This window comes from Cryptomeria japonica, unplaced genomic scaffold, assembly GCF_030272615.1.
Source record: "Cryptomeria japonica unplaced genomic scaffold, Sugi_1.0 HiC_scaffold_1059, whole genome shotgun sequence".
Taxonomy (NCBI): Eukaryota; Viridiplantae; Streptophyta; class Pinopsida; order Cupressales; family Cupressaceae; genus Cryptomeria; species Cryptomeria japonica.
The window spans coordinates 6,979-20,461 of NW_026729704.1; the positions used below are offsets into that span (position 1 = coordinate 6,979).

Below are 13,483 nucleotides of genomic sequence, written 5' to 3' on the forward strand. Positions count from 1 at the left end.
GGCAATCTCAAGGAAGCTTTTCTATCTTTAAGTAAGTGGCTTTGGAGGGAACCCAACATGAGGATTAATATGCATGTGTGGTGGCTAGGATTCATAACAAAACAACAATTTTCTAGCAAGAGAAAAAGGTGATACAATATTGAAGCTTTTTGTAAATCTTACTAGAATCGCTTGCCAAATATTTGAAGAGGAGACCTAGAAAGAAAAAGGAATTCCTAGGAAATGGTAAAAGTTCCATTTTTAATCAACTTCCACCCAAATGAGTGAAGCTAAGTAGATTGTGGGGGGAAAGAACCCTTATAGAAAAGATTCATTTTCCATTTGATCTTATAGAAGCTTGGTAAAAATATTCCAGACATCAATTAAGTTGCTTGCTATTGTTCTCTTATTCAACAAAAGTGAGAAATGATTCATTAGCATGTAATGCCCATTGACAAGTTGTTGGGAGGACCAGGGAAGGGAGATCCCCCAAACACACATTTGCGAGACAATTTGTTCCAATAAGTAGCCAAAGACTTCAATTGCAAAAATATAAAGAGCTTGGATAAGGGTGAAACCTTGTTAAGTGGACCTAATTTTTTTAAAAGAATTTAATTGCTAATTGGAAATTGTGATGCACGTAAAGGCATACACAGAGTATTTGAACCATGTGGATAAACCAAGGGTTGAATCTCAATTTAGTATGATAATTAGATTTTCCAAATTCAATTTTGATAAAGATAATAGGCTGTTGGGAATGATGAGCCCAATACACTCCTTTGCAAATGACACTTATATTATCTGAAATAAACTTGGATTTAATGGATTTGGTGTGTTCCACCTAAACAGTTAAAAGAAGCATTGTGTAGAGCTTAAGGACTAAAGTGTTAGCAATTATTTTGTAGGAGACATTGAGTAGTATGATCAACCACCAATTATTAATGTCTTCAAGGTTACTAGCCTTGGATATGAATTTAATATTGCCTTTATTTATAAGTGTACCTAAAGAACCAAATTGCATAGCTTTAAGGTAAAAATGTGGAGGTTGTTGCCTACCATATCTGAAAAGGCTTTGTAAAACTCACATGAAATGTCATTTAAACCAAGTGCTTTGTCATTGGCCATAGAAAAAATGTCTCCTTAACATCTTCTTGAGAGTGGTGGTCCATGAAGAATGTGTTGGGTACTATATAATTGTAAAGGGATGATAGAAAGACATTACTACAAGGAAAGATGCTTACCCAAAGTAGAATATTGAGCCAAGAAAATTGTTCATAGTGCCAACTAAATATTGAAGAATTGAAAGTAGCTCTTGGAGAAGGTTTTGGCCTTCCTTAATCTTCTTAATGGAATTAGAGGCATAATGAGAATGAAGAGTTTGAAAAAATGCCTTTGTGGCTTTTCCATGATCTTGAGCCAATGCAACTGAGCTTTAATTTGATCCTCTCAACCTAAATGAGTATTAACAATTTTCTTTGCGGGAAAAAATGAGATACATGAAGTTGAGTGGTGAAGTTGAATGATTAAGCTTCTAAAGCAATGCTGGTTTTGTGTTAGAAATGACAAAAAAATGGGAAGTTGCCTCTTGTAAATCAAAAGAAACTACTAAGTATAGATAATTGCATCATTCCACCAATTGATCCACTTGACTCCATGCAAAGGACATGGCTCCAAATTGTAGATACATTGGATATGAGCTATTTTGGCTTTATAATTAAGAAGAGACATGTTTAGGGAAGATAAATTCTTCATAACATTAGGCTTGAAGATCTCCAACTCGATATGGAAATGTATTAGTAAGTGGTCAAATAGGACAACATCAATTGGAAAGGAGCAATAGTTGGCTAAAATAAAGAAGGAACTCTTTTTAGTTTTGCCATGCTATCTTATGTTTGTGATTTTAGAACTCTTTACAATTTGCATGTTATATTTAGAATCGGTGAAAGTATTGACTCATAGGGGATAAAGTAAGTTTTAATAGTTAGTGAACATTTTTATACTTTTGACAAGTGTTACCTATGCTAAAGAAATATAGGTAAAGTATCTAGTTAGTTGATATGTGGTGAAATAGTTGGCTATGGAGAAATGACGGACTTGAAGATTGCAAGTACAAGGAATCACAAGAATAGTGATCATTGTAATTGGCTAATAAGTATTTGCTCTTACTGCATATAGTAAATATGATTAGATGCATGTTGATAGAGGAATTTTAGTATGATTATATGTCAAGTAGTGTTACAAAGAGACAATGTATATTCAAATTGTGTGAAGCAATGGTATAAGAGACAGATGTAGAAAATTGGCACGTGTTTCTTGCACAAGAATATGATGCAAATGATCAAACATTAGGAAGATATGTACATGTTATCGACACATGTTAATTAGTACAGAAGAGAGGAGGCCAATTTTATAAAGTGACAAGATGATGCAAGTTGACGGATATTGTGGATCATCTTTCAATCCTCTTCAATCAAGAGGAGAGTATTAGGTTTATGATCCAAACTATCAGTTTTAAGTTAATAATATTGTGTTAGTCTAATAGTTTATTATTAGTTAATGAAACTTTCTAATGAACAATTTATTTGATGATTAGTTTGTTAATTATTCAATAGAATGACTTTATAGACCAATATAAATTTCTCATAATATAATTCGGATTAAAAATTGTACATAATAATAATAATAATTTTCAATATGTTTATTTCTATCATTTAAAATTTCTTATTTCAACTTTTATCTTTGTATTTTTTAATATTTTAAATATATTTTTATTAGAAGAAAAGGGCCCAACCCATTACATAACAATCACAATTGTATCATTTGAATTGCAATTCTCTTTCAATGAACTTTATTTTCATTTTTAAAAAATATAAAATTCTAGTGCACAGATGAGAACGGGAGGGCACATCAATCCGTCTGGTTAAGGCAAATACTCATGAGTTTAACCAAAGAACAAATGAAGAAGATTTAACAGAATGCTTAACTAGTCGATTAAATGGTTGGCGAAGGAGACCGAACAAAATTCGATTATGAGAAATTACCAGTCTGTCTCAACATATTACCGCGCAAGGAGCCTTACCACTTCTAAGTAGTTCCTTTGCATATTACAAAGCTATCATAAGTAGACTTGAGTATTAAAAAGGGACTGTTGAAAACAGAAAACCCTCTTCATTCAAGATATTGCAAAAAATATATCACTTTACTAAAACATGACCAAAAAATAAAGAAAAACTATTTATCATTCATCATCAGAACTATATGGAAAATCTTAAAACTATAAGATAAATACAGTAGAAAGTGACTTATTGCAAAAGGGATATGTCCCCCAAATCCTTCTGCAGTGCAAAGGTGATTCCATGGTCAATTGAGATTATTACTGGTAAGTCTTGCCAATACTATCACATCCATATTACATGTAAGTATAACTGGCTACAAAACATACAGAATATAATAAACAGACAAGCTCTTAGTTATGCTTACAGGCACAGAGACAATAATGAAATTAAACATTGTAAAATGAGCACTCGCTCTAGAAAGGGAAAATATACATAGAAATAATGCTTGGACTTCTTAATTCATATTCGTTCATCACAAAAATATGGGAACAAAAACTGAAAAAATTGGGCGTCTCCAAGGTTTTCCAGTGTATCAAACGTTTGATGGTTGTACACATCAGAAATCATCTCCTGCTGCTGAACTTCGGATGTAGAAACACTATTTGCTCTAACTGTAGCCATTTGACGAGAAAGTAGACGCTTTGGGCTACTGTTGGGAATTGAGCGAAATTTGAATTGATCTTCAATTTTGGGTATTGTCACTTGACTGCCATAACAATCCCTATTCAGTCTTTTAGGGGTAGATAATGAAGAATCATAAATAGCGGATTTGGGTGATGCCTTTTATTTCCAGTGAGGGACTGCACAACAGCAGAGAATTCGTATTCACTTGCTATAACCACTTTAGGGTCTCCAATATGAATGACCTTCACTGGTTTACCTTCACACTTGAAGGATGTTCCTGCTAATGAATCCATCTTCTTTTCTGCCATGTATTACCTTTAGGAATAAATTGAGATCCCCAAATTGAGGATTGTTAACAAGAGAGAGGAGTGCGTTTATTAAGGGCACATTCAAGGAATGAGTTAGAAAAATGGTTTTCTTGTGGATTGGATTGCTGAAAGATGTCGACAAGTCGTTGGAAGAGAGGGAGAAAGTGTGGCGAAGCGGAAAAGAGACTACCCACTAGTAGAACAATATAATGTTTTCATTTTAAAGCCAGATTAGACTTATTCCATACGAGGCATATATAAAATGAAATTTTAGAATTGTATGTTTTTCGTTGGCTCTCATATAATTCCAGGATTCTGTGTGGATAAGAGTTGTACGATCTTTCCACTGCCGTGTGCATCTCAGTAACTAAACAAACGAGAATGATTATTCGTTGCGAGACACCATGGAAAAAGTAAAGTAAATGAATATAAGACGCCAAAACTGTATCCATTTACGTTCTCATGTACATGTATGAGAAAGGACGAAAGTTGTTTGGACGAGAATTCTGCTCTTTTCATACAGCAGAAGTTGTTTTGACCAAAGTTCTATGATATACCACAATTTAGGGATTTTGTCTATAATGATCATATATGCAAAAATTTAATTGAATGATTGTTCAAAATATAACATACCAATTTTAAAAGTATTTGTAGGTGTTTTTTCCTTGGGTTAAATTGTTGCAGAGGGTTAGTATTCTAATTACTTTAATGATCTTAAGTTGTTCAATTTCTGTAAGAGAACACAGTTTTGTGAAGTCTTATTACATACATAGTCCAAAGGTTGACCATTCAATTAATTTCATACCTTGTCTAGTCAATATTGCTAGAGGTTTCGACAACGCTATTGATAAAACGTTCTAGCAGTTCTATGTATGCTCCTTTCAAGTACTTCTTGCCAATGATTTATTTAGTCACATATTCTTTGATGCCCCCATTGATCACAAAAACCTGTTTTAGTTGATCTTCCACAGTTCTCTGATTGCAGTCATACTGGCACTCTAAAATGGATATGAAAATTTTAAAGTAGCAACACAGAATACCTACCTAGGTACAAATACCTATGCGCTTAAGAAATATCAAATTATGACAACTAATACCCAAGTGGAACTTAAGGATAATAAATAAATAATTTATTTACTCCAACATATTATAAAATAATTATCAAGACTTTGACTCTTAAGCTTAGGTCTATGTTTATTAGATTATTCATTTTGAACAAAGTAGCTTCAATAAATTCATATTAATTTTAGATAATACTATTATTGTGTGAGAATGGATAAAATGGACTTAACATTATTAGCATCTTGCCACTTTTATTAATAATAATTTTAAATTTTATAATCATAATAGATGACCATTTATCTTTGTGATGCTTTAGGATCTTTGATTTGGATCTCACATCATCTATTATGTGCATATGTTTTGGCTAATGTCTTAACTTATAATACTATTTATGCTGAAATAATAAATATAATAAATAAATAAATATACACTTCAAAATGAGATGATATCGTTATCATATGAAAACAAAATAATAAATAATGAAACATTAAAATACAAGATTGAAAACAAACATCACTCATGATCATTTGAACATATTTAGCTTATTATTGACTCTTCATTAATAATTAGTATAAGACAATTTATCTTAACTCACATATTCATTTGATTCCATTATTTTCCTTTAAAATATTAATGTATCTAATATAATTATTTTGTACTATTACAAGGTTCAACGTAAGACAACTTGATACAAACGAGAGGTTACACTTGAAATATCAGGGGATGTCATCATGTACATCATTGCTCAATCGTTGAGGTCACCACATAACTCCGATGGTCAACATTTTATTCACAGTCAGTCTTTGAGATAATCAGTATTCCATCTAGAAAGGAGAACAATGTGACGTGTAAAATTGTCCGCCACAGACGACCTTGACTATGTATCACTTTACCTACTATTCTTCTGATTAAGAGTCTTTCAAGCACTAGTTTTCAATCTTTCTAGAACTTTCATGTGCGTGACTTGCCTTAAACATTCATTTAATTCGGTCAAAGCTAAAAGATTGAAATAAAAAAAATAGCATTTCAAAGAGAGGATTTTAGAGTCTATATGAAAGGAAATAGTAAGACTAAGGACAGCATGACAAATCACAACAAAAATCAGTTTAAACAATCTTAAGTGTTACAATATGGTAAAAGAGTATAAAATCAGTTGAACTCAATCAACTTACAAATCATATTTTTATTTTAAATGAATATTTTTTTAACACATGATTTATTTATAATAATAAAATAGTACAATAATCACATAAAGAAATTTTAGGAGTAAAAAGTTACATCTACAAAGTTTAAAAGGATAACAACTGAAAAAAAAAGACAAAGAAAAAAGGGCAAAATCTAAAAAACTCTATGCAATTAATGCAATACCAATAGAGGAAAGATCCTTGATCATTAGGGTTTTCCAACACATCTCTAGGAACACCATCATCAATTGGCTCCTGCATAGCGAGAGTGTCATCTTTTCTTAGGGATTTTCCTTGACAGGCTAAGTGCAAATGAGAGACATGACGACTTACAAATGATGGAACTTGCTTCAACAAAGCCAATCAACTCCTTTACACAAAAGAGTAGAACTCGAGTGTTGCCTTCAGGGTCGCAACCATTTTCCATAAACAATAGAGCCCTTTTAATTCCAGGATCAAAGAGCATGAGAGTGAGAACCTTGATAACCATAATCATGCTTGACTGAAGGGTTACATCCATGTTGACAACCTTTAGGAGAGGTAAAACAAAGAGACACCTAGGCCACTATGTAGGGAGTATTACTCTAGTGGGTCAAGAAACTCTTGACACCCTACAAGTGTCACAACACCAATATAATGTTGAGCAAGAATTTTCTAGGCTTCAATATCTTAGATGACTCGGACGATCCATATGATACACAAGGCAATGCCTTGTTTGTAAATGTAAATCAAACCAATTCCTCCAAAATTATAAGGAAGGCAACAAAATTCTGAAGCAACATGATGGAATGCATACTATGCTTCATTGGAGGATTCAAGAAAATCTCTAAGAAACTTCTCTATCTTCAGGTTGGTATCTTTGGAGGGAACACAATATGAGGATTAATAAGCATGTGTGTGGCTAGGATTTCATAACAAAACTATATTTTTTGAACAAGAGAAAAAGGTTTGGTGGTCCAATATTGAACCTTTTTGTAAACCTCATTAGCATGGCTTGCCAAAGCTTTGAAGTGGAGACCTAGAAAGAAAAACAAATGTCTAGAAAATGAATTAAAATTTCCCATGATTAATTTTCTTCCACCCAAATGGGTGAAGACAAGTAGATTTTGGGGGTAAAGACTTCTTAGAGAAAAGTATGTTTTTTCATTTGGTGTTAAAGTTAGAGGCTTGGCAAAAATATTCCGCACATTGCATAACTTTCTTACCATTGTTAGGTTATTGAACAAGAGTGAGAATGGATTCATTAACAGGTTGTTGGGAGAACTTGGGAAGGAGATCCCCTAAACACACATTTGGTAAACAATTTGTGTCAATAAATAGCCAAAGCCCTCAATTGCAAAAATATGAAGAGCTTAGATAAGGGGGAAACTTTGTCAACTGGACCTAAATTTTCTAAAAGAATTTGATTGGTAATTGGAAATGGCAATGCAAGTATAACCATACACAAAGAGTATTTGAACCATGTGAATAAACCAAGGGTTGAATCCTGTGCAACATTGAAGGGATGAATGACAATTGAATATGGTCATTGGATTTTGCGCAGTCAATTTTGATAAAGATAACAAGTTGTTGGGAATAATGAGCCCAATTCATTGATTTCCAAATGATAGTTATATTATTTGAAATAAACTTGAATTTAATGAATCTAGTGTTTCACCCAAACAACTAAAAGAAACATGGCGTAGAGCTTAAGGGCCAATCTGTTAGCAATTATTTTGTAGGAGATTTTGAGAAGTATGATCAACTGCTAATTATTTACGTCTTCAAGATTACTAGCCTTTATAAATTTAATGTTGTCTTCGTTTATAAGTGTAACTAAAGAACTAGAGTGCATAGCTTTAAGATAAAAATGTGGAGGTTGTCACCTAGCATATACTAAAAGGCTTTGTAGATCTCACATGGAAAGCCATTTAAGCCAAGGGCTTTGGAATTGACCATAGAAAAAAATGCATTCTTAAGATTCTTCTTGAGACTCCATAAAGAATGTGTTGGGAATTAGATGATTGAAAATGGATGATAGCAAGACATTACTACAAGGCATGTTACTTACTACAAATATAATATTGAGCCAAGAAAATTGTTTATAGTGCCAAATAAAGATTGAATAATGTAAAGCAGCTCTTGGAGGAGTTGCAGCCCTTCCTAAATCTTCTTAAGTGAATCAAAGGTGTGATGAGAATGAAGAGTTTGAAAAAATTCCTTAAAGTAGCTCTTAGAGGAGTTGTAGGCCTTCCTAAATCTTCTTAAGTGAATCAAAGGTGTGATGAGAATGAAGAGTTTGAAAAAATTCCTTTGTCTCTTTGTCATGATCTTGAGCCAATGTACCTGAGCTTAATTTGATCCTGTCAACCTAAATGAACATTAAAAATTTACTTTGTGGGAGAAGATGAGCCACCTAAAGTTGAGTGGCGGATTTGAATAATTGAGCTTCTAAAGTAGTGGTGGCTGCATGTGAACAATAAAAAAAAATGGACATGTCGTCTCTTGTAAACAAAAAGAAACTACAAAGTATAGATAATTGCATCATTCCACCAATTGATCCACTTCATTCCATGCAAAGGATCTAGTTCTAAATTTTAGATACATTGCATATAAACTATTGTGGCTTTATGATTTAGAAGAGACATGTTTAGGGAAGGTAAATTATTCATAACTTTAGGATTGCAGATAGGACAACATCAAATGGAAAGGAGAAATAGTTGGCAAAATTAAAGGAGGAATACTGTTTAGTTTTTTCCATGCTATCTTACATTTGTGATTTAGAACTCTTTATGATTTACATGTTAAATTTAGAATGGGTAAAAATATTGATTGATAGGGGAGAAAGTAATCTTTAAAGATTAGTTAGTGAACATTTTAATACTTTTGACAAGTGTTACCTATACTAAAGAACTAGTGGTAAAGTATCTAGTTAGTTGATATGTGGTCAAATAGTTGGTCATGGATAAATAATGGCCTTGAAGATTGAAAGTACAAGAAATCGTAAGAATAGTAGTCATTGTAATTGGCTAATAAGAAATTGCTCATATTGTATGTAGTACATATGATTCGAGGCATTTAATAGATGAATTTAAGTATGATTATGTCAAGTAGTGTTAGAAAGAGACAATGCATCTTCAAATTATGTGAAGCAATGACATAAGGAACTAGATGTAGAAGATTGCGAGGTGTTTCTTGCACAAGAATATGATGCAAATGATCAAGCATCATAAAGATATGTACATATTATTAGCACATGTTAATTATTATGGGAGATAGGAGGCCAATTTTATAAAGTGACAAGATGTTGCAAATTGATGGATATTGCAAATCGTCTTTCAATCCCCTTTCAATCAAGAGGAGAGTATTAGGTTTATGATCCAAACCATCAATTTGTAGTTAATAATATTGTGTTATTATAATGTTAATGAAACTTTGCAGTGAACAATTTCTTTGGGGATGGGTTTGTTAATTATTCAATAGAATGACTTTGTAGGCATATATAAGTTTATCATAATATAATTCAGCTTAAAATTTGTGTATAATAATAATAATTTTTAAGTTGTTTATTTCTATCTTTTAGAATTTAATTCATTTATATTATTATCTTTGTATTTTTAATTAAGATATGTAAGAGAAAAAGGTTGCAACCCATTACATAACAATAACTATTATATCAAGAATGCCTCAAATGGGGAGTGGGAGCGGGAGCGTTTGGGCACATCCTAGGGTTTCAAGAATTGGTGGAGCAGGGAATGAAGCTACAGGTGAGGAGGGTGATGCTACCAATGAAGATGATGTTGGTGAGTGTGGGCGAGCTTTGTCTCTTTTTCTTTTCCCTTGTTTTTTCCTCTTTGTGGTCTCTATTTTTTGTATTTGGGTTTGTTCACCCTTGTTTTTTGTCAATGGTGTTGTGGCATGGATTTTTCTGAGTAGTTGTGTTGCAACCTGTGTCTAGTCTTCTTCTCTCTTATACCCTTTTGTTCCTTTTTGGTGTGTTTGGTCTTCTTTTGTCTTTGCCTCCCTCCTCTATTTCGATTGTGGCTCTACATTTTGACTTGGGTTTGTCCTTGGTTAGTTTATCTCAGGTGTCTCCGTTTTCGATGTTTTATGTGTCTTTTGGGTTGGTGGTCCCTTTTTGTGAGACATCTTTTGTTGTGGTCCCTTTTGTTCTGTTTTGGTTGTATTATTATTGCAAATTCTCAAGGGCATAATCAGGCTTCTTATTCTCCTTGTTTTTTGGTTTTGGTGTCTTTCTGGTTTTGTGGTTATGCTTGGCTTTGTTGATGCCCTTTTTGTTCTCATTTCTAGCTTGTGGGCTAGTGTTGCTTTGCCTTTGTTCCTTCTTTGTGTGACTCATATGGAGGGGGAATCTTCTCCTTTAGAGGTGGGAATTATTCTTAAATCCTTGGATTGGGTTTGGCTCCTTCTACTATTTTCTTCTTCTTCTATAGGTGGCATTCCCTATGGAGGTGGTGTCATGTCATGGGGAATAGGTTGAAAGCTATGCTTGGGAGGCCAATCTTATCTTTGGTTGCTTCAATGCGGGGAAGGTTAGGGTGTGGCTTCTCTATTTGGTGGTTTCTTCCTCTTCTACTTCTTTTTTTGGTGGGTTCCTCTTCTATTGAGGTGGAGCTCTTCTGTTTGGTGGTTGGCTTCTTGGGTGTTAGGGAGGTTCTCTTTTGGTTGTTCTTTCCTTTGGGTTTTCCCTTTGCTTTCCCTTTTGTGGCGAGGGCTTCTTTTTTGGTCGTGGAGCTTCTCTTTGCTAGTGAAATGGGGTCCTGTTGTTTGGGGGCCTCCGTTATTCTCTTCTTGATGGTTATGGGAGTCATTCCAAAAACCTTAGTGTTGGTTTGAGGGGCCCACAAAAATCCCTTGTTTCTGCCCTTTGTCTTGGCTCTTGTTTTTTGGGAGGTGTAGATGCTTTTTATTTCTTGGAAGGTTATGGGAGCCTTTTCAAAACCCATTGTTCTAGTGTATTTTTTATGTAATATATTTGTGTTAATATCAATGAAGGTTATAGGAGCCTTATCAAAACCCATATTTCAGGTTATGGGAGCCTTGCAAAACCCTTTGTTAATGTGTATTTAACTTCTCTTGTTTGTTGGCTTAGGTCACATGGATGTCTCAGCCAGATCTTTGATGCCTACATTCTGGTGTGTGGCTGTTGGTTGGCTATTGAAAGTCTTTGATACATCTTTTAGTAACATTCCATTCTTAGATTCTGGATTCCTGCTAAATCCAGAAGATTTCAGATCCTTTCAAAACCTATTGTATGAAGTTGTGGGTCCTCTCAAAACCTATTTGACTTCTAATTAAAAACAATCACTATTATATCATTTGAACTGTAATTCTCTGTCAAAGAACGTTTGTTTTTATTCTACAAAACTATAAAATTCTAGTACACAGATTAGAACGGAAGGGTATATAAATCCGTCTGGTTGAGGAAGATACTCATATGTTTAACCAAAGAACAAGTGAAGAAGATTGAACAGAAATTGGATGTCAATGCCTAAATATGCTGAACCATTCAATTAAGTGGTTGGCGAATGAGACCGAACATAATTTGATTATGAGGAATTACCAGTCTGTGCACAGATTAGTGCGCAAGGAGCCTTACCACTTTCAAGTAGTAATAAAAAGGCTTAGCAGTTCGCGAGAAAACCCACCTCTTTTTGTATATTACAAAACAATTATAGGTAGACTTGAATATTAAAAAAAAAACTTTTGAGAACAGCAAACCTTCTTGATTCAAGATATTGGAAGAAATAGATCACTTTACTAAAACATGAAAAAAAAAATACAATTTATCACTCATCATTAGAACTATATGGAAAATCTTAAAACTATAAGATAAATACAGTAGAAAGTGACTTATTGCAAAAGCGACATGTCCCCCGAGTCCTTCTGCAGTGCAAAGGTGATTCCATAGACAATTGAGATTATTACTGGTAAGTCTTGCCAATACTATCACATCCATATTACATGTAAGTATAACTGGCTCCAAAACATACAGAAGATAATAAACACAAAATGAGATTTTAATCTCTTTCACCTCACAATTGACAAGCTCTTAGTTATGCTCAAAGGCACAGAAATAATATTGAAATTAAACATTGCAAAATGAGCACTCGCTCTAGAAAGGGAAAATATAAAAAGAAGTAATGCCTGGACTTTTTACAGGATCCGTCGATTGTTCAGAATACTTCATATTCGCTCATCACATAAATATGGGAACAAAAACTGGAAAAATTGGGCGTCTCCAAGGTTTTCCAGTGTGTCAAACGTTTGATAGTTGTACACATCAGAAATTATCTCCTTCTGCTGAACTTCGGATGTAGAAACGCTATCTGCTCTAATTGTAGGCATTTGATGAGAAAGTGGGGGCTGCGGGCTACTGTTGGGCATTGGGCGAAATTTGAATTGATCTTCAAACATGGGTATTTTCACTTGACTACCACAACAATCCCTATTCAGTCTTTTAGGGGTAAATGACGAAGAATCATAAGTAGCAGACTTGGCTGATGGCCTCTTATTTCCAGTGAGGGACTGCACAACAGCAGAGAATTCGGATTCGATTGCTATAACAATTTTAGGGTTTCCAATATGAACGACCTTCACTGGTTTACCTTTAGACTTGAAGGATGTTCTTGCTAATGAATCTGGCTTCTTTTCTGCCATGTATTACCTTTAGACACGATTTCAGACCTCCAGATTGAGGACTTTTAGGAAGAGTGAGGTGTGTCTTTATTGAGGGCACATTCAAAGAATGCTTTAGAAGAACGGTTTGCTTGTGGTTTGGATTGCTGAAAGATGTCGACGAGTCATTGGATGAGAGGGATAAAGTCTGGGGAAGCGGGAAAGAGACTCATCGCCTGCACTACAAATCTCATGTTTTCATTCTAAAGCCAGATTAGACTTATTAAATACGAGGCATGTATAGCAAAATGAAATTCTAAAATTTTATGTTTTTGGTTGGCTGTCAAATGTTTCCACCTAATCATGATATAAATTCAGGATTATGTGTGGATAAGAGTTGTACGATCTTTTGTCTACCGTGTGCACCTCAGTAACTAAACAAAACGAGAAGGCGACACAGCATGAAAAAGTAAACTAAAAGAATATAAGAACCCAAAAGAGACTTAATTTACAATGTCGTTCGAGAACCAATAGCTTCTAGCCACTTAATCAGACCTATGGTCCATCACAGACTAATACAATGGCATGTTGT

At 33.9% G+C, this 13,483-nt stretch overlaps 1 protein-coding gene across 1 annotated transcript; it reads right to left on the bottom strand.

Moving 5' to 3' along the window:
- Positions 1 to 12,152: 12,152 nt before the first annotated feature.
- On the bottom strand, positions 12,153 to 13,001 carry LOC131051900 (uncharacterized). Its single transcript, XM_057986490.1, has one exon. The coding sequence runs from the start codon at positions 12,931 to 12,933 to the stop codon at positions 12,460 to 12,462; it is 474 nt and encodes a 157-aa protein (XP_057842473.1). The 5' UTR covers positions 12,934 to 13,001; the 3' UTR covers positions 12,153 to 12,459.
- Positions 13,002 to 13,483: the final 482 nt, after the last annotated feature.